This window comes from Gallus gallus, chromosome Z (assembly GCF_016699485.2).
Source record: "Gallus gallus isolate bGalGal1 chromosome Z, bGalGal1.mat.broiler.GRCg7b, whole genome shotgun sequence".
Classification (NCBI taxonomy): Eukaryota; Metazoa; Chordata; class Aves; order Galliformes; family Phasianidae; genus Gallus; species Gallus gallus.
The window spans coordinates 48907800-48929787 of NC_052572.1; the positions used below are offsets into that span (position 1 = coordinate 48907800).

A 21988-nucleotide genomic window follows, 5' to 3' on the forward strand; every position below is an offset into this window, starting at 1 on the left:
CTGTGTGATTAAGAGTAGTTAATTTGATGGAGGTTTTGTCCACCTCTTTAAAGTGAAATAAGTGTCAGGAAGAAGGTGTCAACTAAGTGGTTTCATGTTATTCCATATGTTTTCTATGTGTATGTATGATCTTAGATGCATGTAGGAGGCATCATTTGAAGCTGCTCACAACTTGAGTTAAGCAAGTTCTTAGCTGGTTAACAGGTACAGAGTAGAGGAGCAAGCTCGTGGTGAGGAGGTGCTGGGTTAGATCAGAAAGTATTGGGTGAAAAATAGAAACAAGAGTCTGCTTGGGAAGACTTAGTGTCAAACATGGAGTTTTCTGGGAGAGCAGTGGAGAAATGCTTCTGTTCTGAGAGGGCTAATGTTGCAGCAGTCTGGAAAATAAAAGATTGCGAGGTACCTGTAATGCTCAACAGTCTGGTGAGGTACTCACTGCTTTTAGGAGCTGGTTTCCAAACCATATGGGGTTTTGAATCCCATTTATGGAAGAATGAACACACACATATCTAATTTTGAGTTCATCTGGGAATGATCACTGGAAAAAGGGCTAAACATCCTGTGGTATACATTAATTTAAGAAAAAAATAGCTCAGAAGGAAATGATTTGTGGCAGAGTAAAATGAAAAGTTAGCTGTCACATGGGCATTTGAGACTTTCCCACAGTCATAGTTATGACACTTTACAGTCCTTTTCCAGTATAGGTAAGATGTTCTTATTCCTGATGAGGAAGAAGCTTTCTTTGATGAGGCAGCTGCAACACTCACGTAGGTGGACTTTTTCAAATACATATTGTAGAGTATGTGTGTGACCTGTGGCAATGAATGCCAACTAAGTAAGTGAGAGTTCAGTAGTCCCTCTGTATGATTTGAACAAAAGGTCAGTTCACCTGATAAAGATGAACTATTATTAATATAGTGCTCTCATCTCTTAATTTTTAGTACTCAGTCACAACTTTGAACCCTGTATAGTAGGTGTAATGAAACAGAAGATCTCTACCCTTAGAATATTTATTTGCCAAAAACAGGCTTGAGTTACAGTGGACTGTCATGTGCTTTACAAATTTGACCTTTTCTACTTAATATCTGTTTTTAATCCTGCTCAAATTTGGATTTATTTCTGTAAAAGCCAACTGTGCGTATAAAGGCATTTTTTTGTGAAGGCTTTGCCAAGCTGTTGTTAGACCTTTGCCAACCGGAAAGGGCCTTCAGAAAGATGTTGAGCAATGGTATTCTCTCTAAGCAATGCATCTGCATAGTTTCAGACATGCATGTGCTCACAAACACGTTCAAACCCGCATTATTCTCACTGTTCCTCTTCATTTTAAATAACAACAAAATACAGCCCACAGTCTGTGCTTTTTTTCCTAAATTTCCCTTGAGCCTAAGGCAGCATCTTATAGATGTCTTCCTGCCTTTATGTCTGTCCCCACTTCCCCATCCACGAGAAAGACATAAACAAAGAATTCTCTTGCTTTGATTAGGTGAGTCAGCAGAAGAAACTTCATGTCCTTGTACTTGTCACACTCCTAGCACAATACAGCATTCATAATTACTTCTTTATTTTTATAAACTGTCAGAATTTACAAGCATAGCACGGGGAAGCTAGAAATGTTTCTAAATATTTTAAAGGTGCTGGCAAGCCCATGAAAATGAAATAGAATGGAATGCTCATCTCTGCTTTAATTATAGTGTCAGCAGTGGTAAAGCTAGACATGGGTAATATGAAGTCCATTAAAGTATATGAGGTTTAGTAACATGATACAATACCCACAAATTCCATGTGGGTGAACATGTTGCTTTAAAGATCAAAAAGAGGAGGTAATTACTAACAAGGCTATAATGTCTCTTCAAAGGATTTACTTATGTCTAGTTCTTAGAGATGGAAATTAGCAAAATGGATAGCCTGCTTGAAGAAAAACATTTTATTTCTAGCGATACCAAGGGAAAATCAAAGCACAGAAGTGCCTAGGAAAAGTATGAGGAGGATATCTTTTTCTCTAAGTGCTCTATTTGATAGTATTAACTTGTTTTATTAGCAATTTACTCTAATACAGTCTTAATGTTGTACAATAACTGTATTTGTTTTTGTTAATGCCATTGAAAACAATAATGAGATCCAAGGGTTTTTTATTTCATTCCAGTTAATAATAGTGTTGGTTTATTGCAGTAGAAAAGTATGACATCAGCCATCTATATTGTGTTAGCGTGGAACAGTTAGCCCTTATTTTATTGTATGTAAAGGAGTTTGCATTTATGAAGGAGAAACTTTCTTATAGGAAAGGCCTGAAAATGCGTGAACAGTTATGGTCTATTCTTCAGGTCTCCTTCCTTTTATTTCACAGGAGCTACATGCAAGTAAAAGTCCATTCAAAGTAAGACATGCCTTTCATTTATTTCCAACTAACTTTGATTGTTCTTTAACGAGGAGATACATGGCATAGGCAAGACAGATTCACTAAGAAGCCCGGACTGGAGTTAAATAACAGCTTTGCCCCACTTCATAAACAAATGTAACTGTTCCTACTTTTATGGGGGGAAAAAAAAAAAAGAAGTCTTTTTAGAGCATTGCTGAGGTAGGTTCTTGTGTTGGTCCAGGGTTTTGTTCAGAGGAGAGGCTCAGAGACAGGTTTGTGGGGTTTTTTTGTTTGTTTTTTGGTTTTTTTTTGCGGCTGAAATGTGTGCTTTGTTATTCTCCTGTTGTTAAGTATATAGGGTGCACCACATCGAGATGATTTTGTGTTTTCCTGAACTCAACTGAACTCTGAAGCTTGGTAGGACAGATAATAGTATGGCTGTAATAAACATTTAGACTGGATGCAAACTGGTGCTGACTGCCTTGTCTGAGCCCTCAGCTTCTGCCCACCTCTGGTACCCAGGACTGTGAAGGGCTGGGCCTTGGCCTCACTGAAGTTCTGCACTGAAAATTCTGATTCAAGTACATCAGCCAGGCCAGCGAAAGAGAAGTCTTGTCATTAAATCTGGAGCAGCTAAGGGTCCTTTTTGAGAAATGCATAGCGGGCTAGGCCATGCTAAGTCCCCTAAAAGAAAAAATACTGGCCAGATGGTTTAATTTATAGTAGAATGTTAATACCCGCTTAATTAAACTGGAAATTCATGGTTTAGACCTCTTTTCATGCTGGATCTGATGCCTGGTTGTTGTTTTTTTTGTTTGTTTTGTTTTGTTTTTTGGGTTTTTTTTTGTGGCTTTTATGGGAAATTTACTTTTGGTCTTTGCTGCCTTCAACCAGATATATAAGCTGCAGTGGATTATAAACTACAAGAAAAAATTATGTTCTTCTTGGCTAAGCGGTTGCAGTGGGAAGGTTGATTCAGCATTAAACGCTAACACAGAAACTATGTATTACTTTCTTCTAAGAACTCACTAAAATAGTATTTATCTGACAAGTCATTTCCATTTGCTAGGCTAATTTTAGGGCATTTGAAATATATAGTCACTTATGTTTTAAGCCATAATAATCCAGTATTTCTACACTCGTGCAAATGTAGAGTGAATTAATCATAAGACATTAGAAAATAAAAGCAATATTTCATGTTTGTTGTGCACATAGCTTTTGCTGGGTCTTTTTCTTCATTGCTGTACACATTGGAATTTGTACTTTTTCATAAAATCCAGAACGTCCCTCCCTGCATATGTATGTATGTACTCATACACAAGTATGAGTACAGAAACGTGGCGCGATTGCTCTTAGCTTCACTTTCTGTAGATGCTGTTGAGCAGCAAGAAAGGAATAAACAAAAATGTTCATTTATGTACCCTTGTAATACATTTGATTTCAAAATTTCATTTGCAAACACTAGTATTGTAGTACTCTTGCATCTGTTCAGCCGTAGGCAATAAGTATTAGCTATGACCTTGTATTTGCTTATGCATTTATTTTCTCTGGCAGGTATTTTTTCTTATTTTCTAATTGTTATTGGCAGTCTAGATCAGGTTTATTTCCAGGTGAGATTCTCTCTCCAACGGCTCGAGATTTCTGAGTTTTTAACATGCTGTGTAATTATTTTTCTGCAATTTCATTTTATGATGGCTAAATACAGAGAGATGGTAGACAAGATGTTTGGCAGTAGCAAATATTCAAATAAATTTAGTCATAATTTACTCATGAAGTGTGTTTGATTGTTACATCTGCTGAATGAGTAAGTCATGGATGCTGAATATTTAAATTTTCCCAGACTTAAGTCATGTTTATACTATCAGAACAAAGCTTTGCAAGTATGTTGGAATGAAGAACAGATAGGCAGAGACCCCTTTCTTAAGTTAAACTTGTGGAGTGGTGAATGCCAGGATTTCTATAGCACTTCTATTTATCTGTTCTTGGTTTTCAGTTTTAGCACTCACAGGGAGAATATCATCTGTAAATCCTTCCAGATAGCTTCTCTTTCAATTAATAAATTTGAAGTCCCCTTTGCTGTCCATACACATGGATCTGACTTTATGTATGTGCACAAAGGAGTGTTTTATTGATTCATTAAATTCTAGCTGACTTTTCCAGTTGTACCGTTTATGCAAATTTGTAACTTTTTTTCAATCTACACAGTGAGAAGAATATTAATAACTAATTCTGCATTTACCTGGCTAATTTGCATACATTTGTGTTGTACGGTAAATCACATGAAAACCTACAGGGGAAAGGCTCAGCTCTTCTAACAACTAATAGGCTACTTTTTCTTTTCACTTGCACAAATTGAGAAATATTGCCTGTGGCAAACATAATAGAAAACTGCATTTTTAATGCTCTCACACACACTCATTTCTTTACAAAGAAAGGAACAGATGACTGTTCTTAAAAATAAAACTTTCTAAAGCTCTGTAGCTGACACAGGATATTGAATGCTAAAACACTGCTAGTTGGTGGAATTATGATTTGCAGATTATATAAGGTTGCATGGATATTGGATTTGAATAATGGGGGTGGTATTGTGCCTTAAAGGGCTGGAGGCATATCACAGCTGTAAATGTTTTCTCCTGAGGAGATTGTCTGTAGTATACTAGACAAAGAGAGCGGAAGGGCTGCATAAACATGAGTTTCTGCTTTACAGCAGACAGAGTCCTATCTATGGGGTTGTTGCAGGTCCTCTCTTCCTGGTGATGACAAAAGCTGCAAGTGCAATCCTTTTGATAGGGCAGTCAGTGTTAAGTGTCTGGTCTAGCTGCATGCATATGGAATCTCTTTTAGTGCGCTGGGGAAAAGCTCAAAATTAATACTTTGTCAACTTCACTGATATTTCTGTTTGGTGCTTGTGGTTTGGAAGCGCATATCACTGTTAGGAATTTGTATAGCACACAGATGATGCTGCTAGGAGTCCATCTGCAAGGAACTGAGGAGAGATTTCAGTGAGATCTCTCAAGTCTTCTCTACAAGCGGACCAACCCAGTTTACTGGCTGTCTTAGGAGAGAATAGAATAAAGAAAACATTCACTTAAGGAGAAACTGACAGAAATCACAGCTTTCAAAAATATAGAGAGAAATGAACGGGCTTATCTCCACAGTTTTTCACAGGCACTGGTTTATAATCCTTCAAAGAACATTCCAAGTGAACTGGTAATTGAAACGTGAAAAACAAAATAGTGAGAGAAATTATACTCCTTTGCCAGCATAACCTCTGTACTGAAATGAAGGTGCCATCTGAGTGACTTAGATAAATGAAGTATTATTTGTACACTGAATGGTTCCAGTTTTGCTGTCTAATAGGGCCCACAGCGGGTTGTGGCTTGAATATTAAATATATTTGTAATGTTAAATGAGGATTTGAATTGCACTCATGAATTAATTTTTTATATCAGCACTTGCATTTCGGTAAAAGGTGCAATGTTATAATTAGAAAGCTATGAAGGAATGAGGGGGCAAGCAGAGAAAACTGCTGATTAAATGTGAAAATCAGTAAATAGGATGGTTGAGACACTTTTCATATGTGGCATCCACGTAACTTGCTCGTCAGGTAGGAAGTGAGCCTGAGATTGGTGTCAGCCAAACTACCAGCTGTCTCAAGAAAGATACCTATTATTTGTCACACGACTAGCAGGTACTGATAACCATGTTACTTGTAAAATTTTCACACCTTTTCTTTTTTTGTGTGTTTACTTTTTAAATAGAATCATAGAATCACCAAGGTTGGAAAAGACCCCACAGGATCACCCAGTCCAACCATCCACCCATCACCAATAATTCTCACTAAACCATGTCCCTCAACACAACATCCAAATGCTCCTTGAACACCTTCAGGGTTGATGACTCCACCACCTCCGTGCACAGCCCATTCCAGTGCCTGAGCACCCTTTCAGAGTAGTAATATTTCCTAACATCCAGCCTGAACCTTCCCTGGCACAGCTTGAGGGCGTTCCCTCTAGTCCTCTCACTAATCACACGAGAGAAGAGGCCGACCCCCAGCTCACTACAACCTCTCTTCAGGTAGTTATAGAGAGCAAAAAGGCCTTCCCTGAGCCTCCTCTTCTCCAGACTGAACAATCCCAGCTCCTTCAGCCGCTCCTCATAAGGCCTGTGCTCCAGACCTCTCACCAGCTTTGTTGCCCTTCTTTGAACAGGCTCCATGGCCTTGATAACTTTCTCGCAGCGAGGGGCCCAAAACTGGATTAACAAAATTAAATTAAACTATACTAAAATTTAGCCTACTTTGTAACCTGATTGGGTCATTTCTTGATGATTGCTTTAAAGGTATTTTACAGTTTGACGTAACAATTTCACTGAAAATCTATTGCCAGGAAAAAAACAACCAACACTTTTCTACGTATATTGCTTTTTGTTTTCTGTCTATGGGTCTCTGGTAGTTATAGAATAGCTGCTAAGCTTTATTGGCCTGAGGAGGACTTAATTTTTTATTTATATCTAATATATTAGTGTTGTTCCTTGTGTTTTGTAGCAGAAAACTGCTTGGGAGTGAGTGGGATGAAGGAAGACAGATATTTTTTTTTTTCACATTTAAATATAGCTAACAAATACTGAAATATTTATGGTTTGGCTCTAGATGAGGCGGGAATAATTTTCTTCACTCCCTTTCCTTACAGGGTATAAAAATGGTAGCCAGTTCAGAGAAAAGAAATTTTCTATTCTAATTTATCATTTACTGCCATTTTTGGTTTCAGCTTGGCTCTAGTCCTATGTGCTGTACTACAGTCTATGTATTATTTTCTAGTTTAACTGATGAATATAGAATTTTCATCACAAGAATACAGAGATCATGACTTGAATTTTTTCTAAATCATGAAATGTTTACAATTACTGAGATGCTTTCACATATCTTTTGATTTCTGAGAGATTTTTACTGTGCACTTCTTCTATCCAAGACTGTGTGTAATCGTGAAGTGTAAAATGTGATAAGGCAGACCCAGGAGATACTCATGGAGTTGCTGTTAGGGGCAGGATGGAGGCAGTGGAACATCATAGGAATTAGAATGAAATCATAGGAACTAGCAACACTGCAGAGTTCTTCTGTTTTTCTTTTGTCACTCTTACTGACACAAACTAAACTAGCCAGACCTTTTCAATTCTTATATCATTCATCAAGAAAAGAAGATATAACCTCTTCTGCTCCTTATAAGGGATCTTTTCTCAAAGGATTCTTTTTGTTGTGCAGCAAAATTTCAAATTTCATTTGCCTTTTTTTTTTTTTTTCCTTAAGAATTTCAATTTTTGAAAGAGAAAATGTTACCTGGGACAGTTTCCATTAGCGTCAGAGATTTCTTACTCTCAGAGCTGGCCTCTATTTTATAGCTAATATCACCTTTAAGAGGGACAAATAGAAAAGCCTTATGCCAAAGCCTTAGAGGCTAACTTGGTTTTGTGCAGAGAGGAGAATGAAATTTCTTTTTGTACAGGTGAAGAAAGGACATTTTCTTATAGCATAGCTAATTTCAATGGAATATAACAACAGCAGCAAGAAGTTTAGCTGGGAAAGACCTTTAACAGACCCCAGCAGGCAAAGGGTTGTTTCTTCCTCCTTTACAGCATTCAGAAATATTTCACTCTTGAAAGCATGCAAGAGTTGTAGGGAATTTTCCAGACTCCATTGCATTGGAAACCCATCATTCTTAGAAAGTGAAACACCTTAAAACCACTGAACATTCCACTAATACTAATAGGCCTGACCTTAGAAGTAAAGACTTAAATTTTTCAGTTTGAACTGATCCCTGAATTTTCTTTTAAAGCATCAGTTTTTGTGAGATCCTAGCTGCATCATTACTTTCTTTTTTCTCCAGAAAAAAAAAAATACATTTGTGTTTTTTTTTCAGTAATATGCTAATATGTGTAGCTTCCTATGTGTTGTTTTGGTCATTTGGTAATTCCTCTGTAGTTGTTGATCAGAATGTTGGCTAGTGGGTCACCCTGATTGGGAGTTTTGTGCTCTTTAGCAAAAGTTTGTTGTTAAAGCTACTTTTATGTAGAAGAATAGGACTTTATACTTCAACTTGTGTTTAAACTTCAAGGCATTAGCTATGAAAAAAAAAACAGATTTAATGAGCACTCTCGGCTTTCCTTAGTAGAGTGCAAGTGTGATGTGCCTAAAATTCAGAAAAAAAAAAAAAAGGTATTGAGCTTGTTGCTGAAAGAGGAAGAAAAAAAAAAAACCCTAGCTGTTGGCAATATAAATTGGATGCCATAATCTAAGAGTCAGGGTTTTCATAGGACAGTGGTGAAAATATTGCAGAATAAACAAAACAGAGAAGAGAACAGAACAATACTGACAAACTGCAATGTGTAAGAGTGCAGGATTGATGACATTAGCAAACCTGACTCTGCTCTGTGAGTGATACATGTGGACTTTCGGGAAATACTACAAATTGTCAGTGTTTTTGTTTTAAGATGAAAAAGAGAAGGGAAGAAATAAAAAAGTATTGCAGTCACCCAGCTTGGCAAACAGGTCTTAAATTTCTCAGGAAGGCTGAAGAGGTTGCACTGTATCTCTTCATCATCTTGTTCTTGGTCACTGAGGCAGATGTGAGAGCAGAACAGGATGTCTCTTAATTCTTTCTGTCTTAATTATTATTATTCCCTCTGAAGGAGTAAAACACTGTGGCTGAAGAGGAATCTTTCTGGTTTTATTACTTACCATTTTTCATAAATCACTTAGAGTACATAATTTCCTAACAGAAGAAAAAAGCACATTATCATACTTAGCACTAAAAGTGCATCAGTTTAAGGATGATGAATTAAATGCAGCTGATGGGATTGCCATAGGACTGCAGTTCGTGATACAGCACATTCTAGGCAAAGCTATGTAAGGAATGGCAGAAGGAAGTTTACGCAGAGGGCAGATTTTGAAATTTTCTCCCATAGAACATGGCTAATCACCAGCTCTTGTTCACTCTTAAGTATGTACAAATATTGCATACACATGTAAACTTTATATATAGCATTTATTTTCTTTCTTCTAGATGGACTATTATTTGATCCTAGCTATTGTAGCTAGTTGGTGCTAGTGCTCACAACATGTTATAATAAACACCAATGAGCCCAAACGTGTCTATTTTGTGGATGTAAGTGGCAGCATGTAAACATCGAAGCTAAAACGTGCCTTTGTATAAATGTGGATCCTGATGCACTTCTGGAATTCTGAGCAAGAAGAGCTGTTTGTGCTAAAATTACTGCATACTTTCTGTTTTGACTAATGCTGGAAGTGTCGTTTCCACCTTTATGTTAGTAATATGGTAATAATAGAATACTTATCTTTTGAGAAATCAGCAAGTGCCTGTTTAGTCTGAGCGAAGCATTTAGCCAGTTGCATATACTCAGTGAGGGCCATGGAAAGGACACAATTTCCTGAGTGTAACCACAGAGTTCAAATATTGTGCCCTAAATAACACACCAGTTACTGTAAATGTCAGTAGAGGGAGTTTTTCTGACTTTGATTTAGTAAGAGCCTACAGCAAAGCCAGCTGTTAACACTTCTTAACCGCTTGTCATTTTGAAGGGGGGAGCATCATTTCTAGACACTTTTGTCTTTTGATTAAAAGAAGGAAACAATTTTTCAAGCACTTCCCAACAGGTGCAGAACAAAAGCATTAGCTCTATTTGACTCTTACTGTGCTCCTTTTATTTGCGTTCCTACTGAATTTGCTAGTTCTTCTTGGTAGGAAAAAGCTGATGCCTGCCTTGGAAACACATCATCAAAGTCTAAGGGAATTCATTTTAAGTTATTTGAGAAGCCCTTCAAGCGTGAGTTTGGCATGTAGACAAAGAGTGTGTGTTCATATGTCTTTATGTAAATGATTTCAGCTATTTGTCAGTGAAATGTAATAAGAAAAAAATAAAAATGGATGAAACAGCAATAAACAAGACAAACATCTTATTGGCCCAATCATCTTTCATAAATCCAGACAGCTTCCAATAATTTCAGTCTTCTGTAAAAAGCAACTTCTTGTGCCCCCATGTCTGGCTTCTTATTTGGTGGAAGAGACTATGCAATGAAATAAAAATAACTTCAGGTGCTTCAGGCAGTGTTTTCTGGTATAGCTTTTGAAGGTTTTACAAGGCCAAAATAATGTATCTAAAGATGGTCTTTCACAAGCAAAAATTTGCATGCCCAAGTCAAGTAGCTTGTTATGTTTGCCTGTGATTAGGTCTTTTAAGGCAAGTGTATGTCCCAAAAAGAAGTTTTCACAGCAGCAGTGGTTCCTGGGAAATAGTAGGTGGCGATGGTAATATTATATGTGTGAGCTTTTGTGTAGTGGTAAATGTGTTGTTCCCTCCCCCCCCCCCCCCTTTTTTTTTAGCTCCTCATACAGTAAGTGTTCTTCCAAAGAGATACTTTGAATGGTAAAAATGGGGGAGGAGAGAAATAAAGAATAAGCTGATTTGAGAATGTTTGTTAACACAGGGAATCATATTTTGACTGAAACAAAATAGAGATTTTCTCAACAAAGGCACACATAGTGGAAGAATACAGAGTCTGGTTTTGCGGTGGAATTTAATAGATGTATTTAATGGTGTGCATTTTTACTTTAGTGGAAGTAGGTCCATGTTTATATTTTTAACATCGTCAACTTCAGCACCATTTTGTCAGTTTTCCTTCATTCCTTTTTGAGTTGCTGAAGTCTATGTCCTGCCATTTCAGGACTAGCTTTATTGTAAGTGATCTTAATTATTCTCAAGTGTAATTTTTCAAAGTGGACACATGCGTTACAGCAGAAACCATATTAAATTATCTCCCGAGGAAAAGGTGTGAAAAGGTGAAAGGAGATAATGAAACATTGTGAATATCATTTACTTCACTTCTTTCATGAAAAATAATCGAAAAAGGGATTAGAATAAAATCTGCAGTTCTCTCACTGCCTTTGTCTTATCTGGCTACTTTACACACTTGAAATACTTACATGCAGAGGCTGAAATGTAGCCAGCTCTTCGAATGAAAGGATGATAAGGGATGTTTGACTGTAGGACAAAGGATCATATGCATTTTCTCTTACTCTTCCACTTCTCTCTCATTTTTCTTCATTTACAGCTTCTGCGATCCCAGATAATGGAAGGAGATCCTGTCTAAAGCTTAAGGTCTTTGTGCGACCAGCAAGTAAGTTCCTTAGAATAAGCTTTCAAGGGTGGCTTTGTAGTGCATGCTTTACTGTGTGGTCTGGTTAATAGCAGTAAATCTTTTTTTTTTTCTTTTTTTATGGTTAAGCCTTGTGTATCTGTTCTGTACAGCAGCATTTGTGTTACTGTTTTCATGGTATTTCCTTATCATTTTTCATGAAGCTTTGTTTTAATTTCATGGCAGTTGCTAACTTGTTGTTTCTTAAACTGTTGTACCAATGGAAGACTGGCATTTGAATAAGTGCCATAGACTATAAAACATAAATATGCTTAATTATATACAGTAAATAGAGAGAAAAAAAGATGGAAAAAAAACAGAAGTGCGGAGTTTAAGGGTTTCTCACTAACATATTTGGCTGTTATCTCTATTTTTGTTATAGACAGCTGTATGAAAACTATAGGTGTTCATGATCGTGTTTTCGATGTTAACGACAAAGTAGAAAATTCATTAGAACCAGCAGGTTAGTATGCTTAGAGAATCTCTTTTAACAAATGTGTGTATCCCTCTGGTGCTTGAGTACTTCTTTTCTTCTACTCTCTGCATGCTTTGCATGGTATAATTGCTTTTGCTTGTTTCTAGCAGTGCTAATATCATGTGTGGTATATTTCATGTCTCCTTATCTAATGCAAGGGAGGAAAAGTGTTGCTTTCTTGGTTGATGTAGCTTAATAAAATATAGCGTGTGCCAAAATAAAATTTTCACCAGTATCCTGAAGTCACTTGTCTATCCAAGCCAAACACCCAGCATGTTGACAGACCACTCATGGTACTAACTGGGCCAAATGTCTTAAAGTCAGTGGGCATGCTTCATTTGCTTTGTGGTACCAACAGACGTTCAAAGAACCACTCCTTATTTAATGCTAGTGCATGACACAGGCATGCAGCTGACAGAGCTAGTGTTTAAGTAAGAAATCAGTCCATTAAAATTATATACATCTGTATATATATTTGTTTAGGGTGAGTATTGTTTTTGCATATGTAAACACACGCACATGCTGTTATATATGAATTCATACCCTGGATATGAATCTGGGGGATTTTATTTGCTTGGTGTTTTTTTTTTTGTTTTTTTTTTTTGGTTGGTTGGTTGGTTGATTTATTTATTTATTTATATTTCCCTAAAACACTGCCTTTAATAATAAGAGTAATGCTTGCTTTTATAAAGCCCCTTATCTGCCCAGGGCAAAGTTGTGTTATCCTTCACGATCAAGCTGTGTGGCTCTGTGTGGGAAGTGCATGTGTATGGTTGTGTGACTCAAGTCTATGACAGATAGGAGCATGTTTAATTCTAGGGGTGTGAATAATCTCATCAACTTCAATGGGATGGCTCATGACATTAAAATTAGGTGGGTATGTAAAACAAGTATTTACAGTAGCGCTTACCTGCTTGTTCTATGTGTAACATGCTGTTCACACATTGCTATATTCAAACCTCAATAATTAAAATGAACAGTTAAATAAACAAATTACACCACACACACACGCAAAAAAATACACCAGTGATACTCATGTAGTAAATTCCCTGAAGATCAGATTACCCACCTATTTTTTTTTCTCTTATGTTATTGAGAAGGCACTATCCCTTTCATGTGAACCAACTTACTGGTGTTTTCCCCTTTATTATTTGCTGATCCTTCACCTAAAAGCTATTATTTAGGCAAAAGTATTAATAAGACTTCCAAAAGTTATCCAATTTGAATGCTCTATTGTTTGATCATTGTTTCTTAAATGGAATTTTCAGAACTGTCCTAAAAATGTTGGTTTTGAGAATCAAGGATGTTTTCTAAGCAGATCTCTATTTCAAGGAAAGTACATTTACAGTAGAGATGCATTTGCACTTCTGTTAGAAGTAATCACCTTCTACAGGAAGCATTAGGATGATCATCTCCTATCTCTGGGTAACCCGTGAATCTAGAAACTCAGTGTGCTCCTTTGCACTTTGTGATTTGGTGAACATGAGCTAATTCAGGTGTATCCCTTCTGGTACTGGTTTGCAAAAGAGGTCACCTAAGTAATAAATGCATGACAGTAGTGAATATTCTTTTCAGCAGTACTGCTCACTTTCTCTTGAGTGGCTATATCTTGCTGGCAACATCATAGAAACATACCGTTAGAATGCAGCAGACAGAACAGCAAACCAAATTCCTACAAGGAGAATCCCGAAGTCTGAGGTGAAATATTGTTTGTGTTGTTATGGAGAATAATAGCCTTAAAGAGAATGTTTCTGTTCTAAACACTTCCAAGTACCAAAAATTTGCCACTCCTATGCTCGTAACACTCCTTCCATCAGTTTATTTGAATTATTATTTGGACCAGTCTCCATTGGATGATCTACCATTCCCAGATCTGCTATCTGCTATCAGTATTTCCTGTTATTGGATTGTTAGACTTGCTCCTGCCTTGGTGAATCTCATTGCATGTGATGTGTACCGTATATTAATCCACATGCCTCTGGAGCAAACCTTCCACTTGTGTGCTCTCCTCTAGCCTGCCACTGTCTACTCCCACAGTGTACCGGAGAATTGGGAAGCAGCAGGATCATGTTCAGCTAATTATTTACTGCTACCAATCTTCTGAAAAAATTAAAAAAAACATTTGTGTTATTTTTGAACCTCTCTACTTTCACTGGTTTTGTTCAGAAATCTGTAGAAGGCTGATTTGTACAGATCACTCTTCTTTCAGAAACCACTGAAGAAATTGGGCCCATGCCTATATTCTCCTCTTGTCCCTAGAACAAAAGTTGCAGCTGTGCATAACTGGAAAAATTATACCTGAAGCATGTGATGTAAAGTTATGTGATCTGGAAAATTCATGGCTGTCAAATTAATTTTTTCTAATTACTGCTAGCATTCCCAGCCTTTAGCAGTGACCTTCCAGATTTTACTCATCAATTTTGTCATATTTGTGACTTGTCTTCAGTGGTTAAAATAAACCCAGACCTTCCCCTTAAGCACTAAGGACTGTGCAGTATTACAGCTCTGCACCCCAAGGAAAATCATTTTTGTAAAGTGATTTTGAGAACCGCAGATGAAACGTGTGCTCTAATGTATGAGTGCAAAGAGGCCTTGGGATTGCACTAACAGAAAGCCCAAATGATTTCTTGAAAGTAGTCCCTTAATGTTACATGAAAATGAATTCTCTTGAGACAAATGGCTTTATAAAAATGGCATCTTAGAAGATCTCTGTATTTTTAGTATAATAATTAATCTTTTTAGTTAGGTCTTTTGGGTTGATTTTATTTATTTATTTATTTTAAGCTGTAGTCAGTGTTCCAGTTGTGCCAGTAGCTGAGAATCAAAGAAAATTAGAATTTATTGCTGCTTTACACTAGTTCTACCCAATTGTGTTTTAGTACTGACTCATGGATGTAATTAGGACAAAACTGTTATCACTCTGTGCTGCAAATTCAGACTTTCTTGCAACTCTATCAATGATGCAGGAAGCAGAAGACAGTTCACATCTTTCTCCCTTGTAGTTTTAGTTCATCAGTGATGAGTATGCTTCCAAACTGTGCAGAGCTGACTCAACATATATGAAAGGATATAGAGCTGACAGTAGGGCATGAATACCTTTTCATGTGCCTTCTTAGAGTATGTTTTAATTGAGAAGCTTCTCCTGTGAAGTATTGTACAGTCATTGCAGTGCCCCCACAGCACAAGAGTGTAACAGGTGAAATACAGAACAGCCTTTGGTTCTGACAACCACGAACTAGTGGTTTTAAATAGCCCTTTCTAAACATTTAATTGTCTCTTTCTTGCAAATGTGAACATGTTCACAATTGATCAGTGCTTGCCTTTCACACTTTTGCCTTAAAAGCACTGAGGAAGTGTTCATAAGCCTGATGCAACTGTAGCATCAGTGCTGAGCCAAATGTGACAGGTTGTTAATCCAGTTTATTGTACATCCCCCAATGAAACTGGCCCGAGGCTGAAGAGCCTGTTAGTCCAAATACTGCAAAGCTCTCTACTTTGCTTTGGTGCTTGGTGTCAAGAGTGTGAAGGGAGCCTGTCCCTAACTAAAGCTAAGTAGCATGAGAGGCTCTATAGCAGTGCCGTGTGGTGATCCTGGTGATGTGGCTCCCTCTTTCCTTACTGCCTTTAATTGGAGTTGCGCAGCTCTCACCCAGTGTAATCCTGGCAGTACAGTCTGTTGAGATGGGAGCTACGAGACAGATATATCATAGGTATGTCAACACTTCTCTTAAGATGGGGAAGCTTATTACACTAAGTAGTGAGATACTGTTAATTTTCCTGGAAACTTAGGCACCCTAAAATAGCTTGTGAATGCATTTTGAGGTCACTTCACACTTCCTAAAATGGTTCAGATTATTTGTTCATTTAGTACTAGGAAAATTCAAACTCAAAGCTGGCTTTTTATGGCAAGCCTCAGACAGATTGCTCTTAAAATATTTAAATTAGATAGATGTGGATATGGAGGATTTTGCAAAGAAAAGCAGCACACCTACGTGTGGTGCCCTGGAGTTGAATCTGACTTAACTTATATTTTTGATTATACAAGTTGTGTCTATAACGCTGATTCTTAATTAGAAAAAAAATTAAACAGATCTTCATTCACTATCATACATTAAGTATTTTCCACTATACTCTCTTCTTCCACTAATGAGTAAGCGTGTTTTCACAACTCAGCTGTTTTTGTTTGTTTGATTTGTTTCTGTTAGTTTTATAAGCACATATCTCATTCTGTACTTTGTCTACTGTAAAAAGTAATCTGCCACCTATGAGAGTTTGGGAAGTGTGTTCGAAAATCAGAGACTGCCTTAGCCTTTGGAATTCCGTCTCAAGAGAGACAGATTTGTCTCATCCCCTGCATACCCCAAAATGCAGTATATTTCAGTGGAAAGTGGAATAAATGCTTGCACTTACAGGCTGCCATTTCCAATTCAGAAGCTGAAATCCGTAACTCAGTAAGGGGATTAACTTCTAAATTAAATCTGAGCACGTGCAACTCTTCCTCAAGCCCTTCTGAAAATCAGGTGTTTTTATTTAGCTTTCTCACTATTGACATTGCTATCTAATGAGCCATCCAGAGCTGAAGCTACCGTGTTTTATTAGAGGAGGAATCTTTCATTCCTCAGTCTGCTGCAGTCAGACCTACTTTCTGCTGCTCTGGTCTTCAGTGGGATTTTTGCCAGTAAGAAATGCAGGACTTGGCCCCAAGTTGGTTACATAATGAGGTATTACACGGTTGTGAAAGTCAATGACAGCACAAGGTTCATTGCCCTATTTCATAAAGGCACTGAAATCTACTTACAGTTGTCGGCTCAGTGAGAGTTTATTAAGGATGCAAAATCTCATTGGAATGTATGCTTTCTATTTGAACAGATGATACCGTACATGAGTCAGCCGAGCCATCCCGTGGTGAGAACGCGGCACAGACACCGAGGATACCCATCCGGCTTTTGGCAACTCTATTGTTCCTCCTGGCAATGCTTTTGATATTATAGCACAGTATGCTCCAGCAACCTGTCGCAGAAAATTTCAGGGTCTTGGAACATCAAAGATCCACCTAACTGCTCATCCCAAGAAAGGGACTTTATTGTTTTTGCAGATGTCAAATCGTTATTTTTCCCTTTTCCCTTTTCTTCTCCCTTTTAGCCTGAACTCAGCAAAAATTTGAAGGGGATAACTAGCTTCAGCACCCATCCCTACCTACCCTGTGACTTTCTGAACCCCTCCATACAAATAAAAGGACTCCAAATGAAAATGCCAAACTATAATAGTGACACTAGTGATTCTTATTTTCCTCTGCATTCTCCTTTTACAAGTCACCTCTGTTAGCTCACTGTGTCATCCGAATGTAGACAAGGAAGAGTAGTGGCAAATACAGTCGGTGGAGGATAAGCAAACTGAATGAAAGCCTGGGAGAGTTTTTCTCTCCAATACAATATTTATGCCTTCTCATTTAGCACTGTTTGATGATCATGCAGGGCATCGTGTCACCATGTCAGGACTGGAGGGGAAATATTAAGAGCAGATATAACACCATTTCCTTCGGGAGTTCTAAATGAGCAGGCTTCTGAAAGGGAAAGATGATGTTTCTTATAGGAGTGTCCTGAAACACCTTTTTTGCTCACAAGTAGAAATGCTGTCTTTGGTGAGAGAAAGAGGTTAGTATTTAGAAATGTTGGCACACAGCAGGCAAGGTCAGATTTAGGAAACTTCACTGGGGGTGTGAGTGCCTCTGTTATTTCGTTTTAAGGGGATAATGCACACCGGGTTATTTTATTTTAAAAGAAATCACCGTGGTGCTAAATTTTTTTTCTTGAAATGCAGAGGCACTTTTGAGAATAAAGTGACCTTCCCCAGCGCTGACTTAGTAGCTGAGAACCTTAGATGCTCTGGGTGTTAATACATGCTAAAAGAGAACATCATTGTCCAGAGGAATCATATTTGGAACACAAGATCTCCAGTGTGCTCTTGATTTGTCTCTCCTGCAAGTTCCTCAGTCATGGGAATAAACCACAAGTAGCAGAAGCCAGGACAGTCTAGTAGCATTGTTTGGTGGGGGGAAAGAAAAGAAGTGTGGAATATGAATTCAAGTGTTGATTTTTTGTCTTTTCCCCTTCCAGCACAGTTTGAAGAGTAGAGGAAATGTGTTTATCAGCCAGAGATAAACTAGATGGGCTCCCAAAGACTTAACAAAATATTTTTTTAAAAATCCACTAGAATAGAAAATACATTATTTAGATATACTTTATGCTGAGAGTGAGTATATATGCTTGTCCTATTTAAACATGTGAGAAAAGTGGTAACCCTTGATGCAAGTAGGAAGTGGTACTGTCTTGTTTGATGGAATTGGGAGTGACTCTGTTTAGGGAATCTGAGCCTTGGCAAAGTTAGAACTTGGAAAAATCATTTGCCAGGAAGTGCAAGAGTTGGGGTTTTATTTTTTGTCTGAGCTACCATGAAATTTGAACTGCTAAGCATAATCAGGGAAATATCAGGCAAAGACTGAAACAAAATGTTTCTAAACAAAAGCTGTGATAATTATGTTAAATGTGAAACAAAATATGAAATGCATTCAGACTAAACAGGGGGTTTCTGTATTAATTCTAAAGAAAACCTCTGTCATAACAAAACCGAGTGGTACAAATAATGGGCAATATTTTGTGAGCAATTTTTTTCTTTTCTAATGAAGAAAAACTTTACAAAAGTTGTAAGCAGCCCACTGTTCAGTAAAGAAGAAAAAGGCGAAATAAATTTAAGATTTTTAAGGTTTTATGCATGCTTAACCACAATCTGGGCTTGCCTGATATCATACAACAAGGTTGTTGTTGCAGGGCCTTTGCTTACAGTAGGAATGTAGGAAATTTCCTCTGTTGTTAAGTGCACAGAACAAAGACATAGAGTCTAAACAGTGAGGTAAGTCACCAACCCATTACGGTCTAGCTGGTACTTTTTTGCTCTTTAACTTGGATGTGCTTGTTAAGCACACTTTTAGCATTCCTTCAGGTAGCAAGTAAAGAGGATGAGGTGAGGTTAATCAAAAATGCGCCTTATCAAATGGATTATTAACTGGAGTACAGCTAATACTGCATGATAGTAATCATATTAAAATGATTCATAGCAATTGCAGGCAGCTATAGCAGCAGTGCCAATCTTGTGTAGAAACGGTGACTTCATTTTTCATCCTATGTCTCTAAATGACGTCAGAGTTTGAGATGTACGCTTGTCCACAGCAGACGCTTTTCATTTGTACTGTTGTGCGTGGAGTTCAGCCCTTCATATTATTACAGGGCCCAGCTGGGTGGATGAGGGACAGCGTGGGTGACCCAGCTGCAGAGCAGATCCCTGTGCTGCCAGGGGTGGCCAGAAGACCACAAGACATTTGTCAGTTTGGCACATGGTGGCATCAGGCAATTCCAGTCATAGCAGTAAGCGCTGGTGGGTTTTGTGTTGGGATGCAAATCTCTGGAGGCTCTGAATGCAAATGTTGTTGCCAACTGCTAAGAGATTTCTGCTCCCCTCCACCTGCCCCTTCTCAAGCCCAAGGGACTGATTCTCCCAGCCTGTGTGGCTTACTTACCCCCATGACCTGCACTCCTGGCTGCCAAGGCCATTGCGATGCGAAGCAGGGAAAATAGGGATCAGTCAGTTTAGTGGATACTGTGTATCCTTTAATAGGCAAGGTAACATTTCGTGTTAGTTTAGAATATTGTTTTGTACTGTACTTACTTGGATGGCGAAGGAAAGACAAGTAAAACTTAAAGCTATGTTCTTTAAATTCTGTATTATTAGCAACCTCTGTTGTATATAGTGTTTGATAATAAAGTATTAATTTGATTCTTATGTCTTTTGTAAGTGAGAACAATAGACTTTCAGGATATTAAAATCATGCATTGATTACAAGACAGAGCTTTGAAGCATCAAGTGTGATCATGGCTGAGAACTGAGAGACAAGTGGCCATGACACTGCAGCATACAGGACTCATCTTTGGAAATCGTTCATCTATTGCAAGTCTTCACATTGTCAAGACCTGGAAAACATGACTTTTGGTGATCAGTGTTTTGTCCTCAGTGTTTAAAGGTCTAATGTTGGAGCCCCATGGTTTCTGTGTTAGGTTTTGTTCTTCTGTATCATGTTTGTTTCTAAAATTGCTTTGGGGATATAACAACTCTTCTGTTTATTTGGTTTTTGTTGTTGTTTAGGTTTTTGGGTTTTTTTTTTCCTTTATTCCTTCTGATTTTCTTTCCATGAATAGGTTTTTGTTTTGGTTTGGTTTGGTTTTTTTCCGGAAAGGATCTTGCCAGTGTCATGTGTGATATGTACGTACTTGGTTCCAAAACAACTAGAAACAAATTTGGGAGGTATTGAGAGTAGATGAGTAGATTGTTTCCTTTCCTATATAATTATGGAAGGAAAATGGTTGTATTTATACCTGTTGATTCCAACCCTTACCCCTCAAAACTGAATTTTATCCATTGCCTTGTGAGACCAGTGGCTCAGTCACTTTAAGAGATTTAGAAGAGGGTGTTAACTCTTCCCCTCCTTTCATTACACTTGGATTTTGTAATCACCGGTTTTACTGTACAAACCTCCACACTTCTCTATCCTTTTACTGCCCTTCCTCGTCTCCCACCCCCCTCCTTTTTTAATTTGGAGCTGTGAATGGGCAGATCTGTTTCTGGCCTGGCATCACTGAGTTTTTCCCATGCATTTGCCCTCGAGCTTCTCGGATGTGAGACAAATCTCCCTACAATAGGCTTGCTGCCATTGTCTGTACAGTTTAATAGATGCTGGCATGTTGGAGGTTACCCATGAGTCTGCGAAATCCGCTTTCCATGCTTACTCTTGACACCCCCATTGAAGCCACTCATTGTGTATGCATCTGGGTATGAAAGTCCAGCTCAGTGTGGTCCTGTGCTTGTACTGCCCTGCTTTGCAGTTTCTTTGCACTTATTCATTGAGTGCTGTTTTTGAAATGCTTACATTATATGAACCTAAAAGAAAATGTAAAAAAAAAAAAAACAAAAAACAAAACAAACAAAAAAAAGTGAACAAAAAAAAACCCTGCCCCATAAGATCTGTATTTGTATATACACGTGTCCGTACAATTATACTTAAATAAAATTAAAGATTTTCATCATTTTAATTGGTTCTCTTAGGCTATATTTTTGTTCATTTAATTATGTCTTTATTTTGGGGGCTGTTTGTACCTATCTTCCATTTTTGTGGGCAACGGAAAGCAATGAGGAGTATGAGTGGGAAAGTGTGAAGAATGCAGTGGGCACAATGGCTGACTGAGCTGTAACTACCTACATGCTGGCTGATCTAAATATTGGCAGCTGTGCTCTTCACTTTTGTGTGTGGTGTGTGTGTGTGTGTGTGTGTGTGTGTGTGTGTGTGTGTGTGTGTGTGTGTGTGTTCATAGCTCTTCCAAATACTTAGGAGAATAAGGAACTATGCCAACCAAGTCTGGAGCATTACTTGGTTTCCACTGTTACTTTTGGCGTGCTCTGGGCCTACAATGCAGTATTCCTCGCTCTTCTGAGTTACAGTTGTTTTCATGGCCTAACTCTTGCTTCCTGAGGAACAGAGCCAGCCCCAGGTGTGTGCACACAGTGCACATGGTGCCTGTCTACCCTGTACTCCCCTCTGACTGATGCAGCTGGAAGTGGTTTGAAATCTTACTGTTAGTTACAAAAGGGAGGAAAAGGGCTGAGGGTGGCAGGAGCTTCACGGATGGGAGAGTCTGAGCAATGGTTCTTCTAGAAGGAATGAAGTGCTGGTGCTGGATATTTCTTCTTCCTTTCATCTGTACTCCCTGGGGCTGATGTAGCGCCTCAAAAATGTGCAAGACTGGACTGGGCATGATTTGTATTTAGGTCTGAAATGTGTGTCCTTGGCAGTACCTTTTCACTAGTCATGTGATAGATACAGTGGTTTAACCTGAGAATCTAG

At 38.1% G+C, this 21988-nt stretch overlaps 1 protein-coding gene across 4 annotated transcripts in view; it reads left to right on the plus strand.

Annotated features, from left to right (window-relative positions):
• EFNA5 (ephrin A5) overlaps nucleotides 1-21179 on the plus strand; it is a 207558-nt gene extending 186379 nt beyond the window's left edge. For 2 of the 4 annotated variants that reach the window (NM_205184.3, NM_001397573.1), the window contains exons 3-5: nucleotides 11481-11546; nucleotides 11947-12027; nucleotides 16909-21179. In NM_205184.3, the coding sequence (NP_990515.2) occupies nucleotides 11481-11546; nucleotides 11947-12027; nucleotides 16909-17030 (269 nt within the window). In that variant the 3' untranslated portion in view covers nucleotides 17031-21179. The remainder of the gene's footprint in view (nucleotides 1-11480; nucleotides 11547-11946; nucleotides 12028-16908) is intronic. The other 2 variants (NM_001397572.1, NM_001397574.1) reach the window with 1 other exon arrangement.
• Nucleotides 21180-21988: the final 809 nt, after the last annotated feature.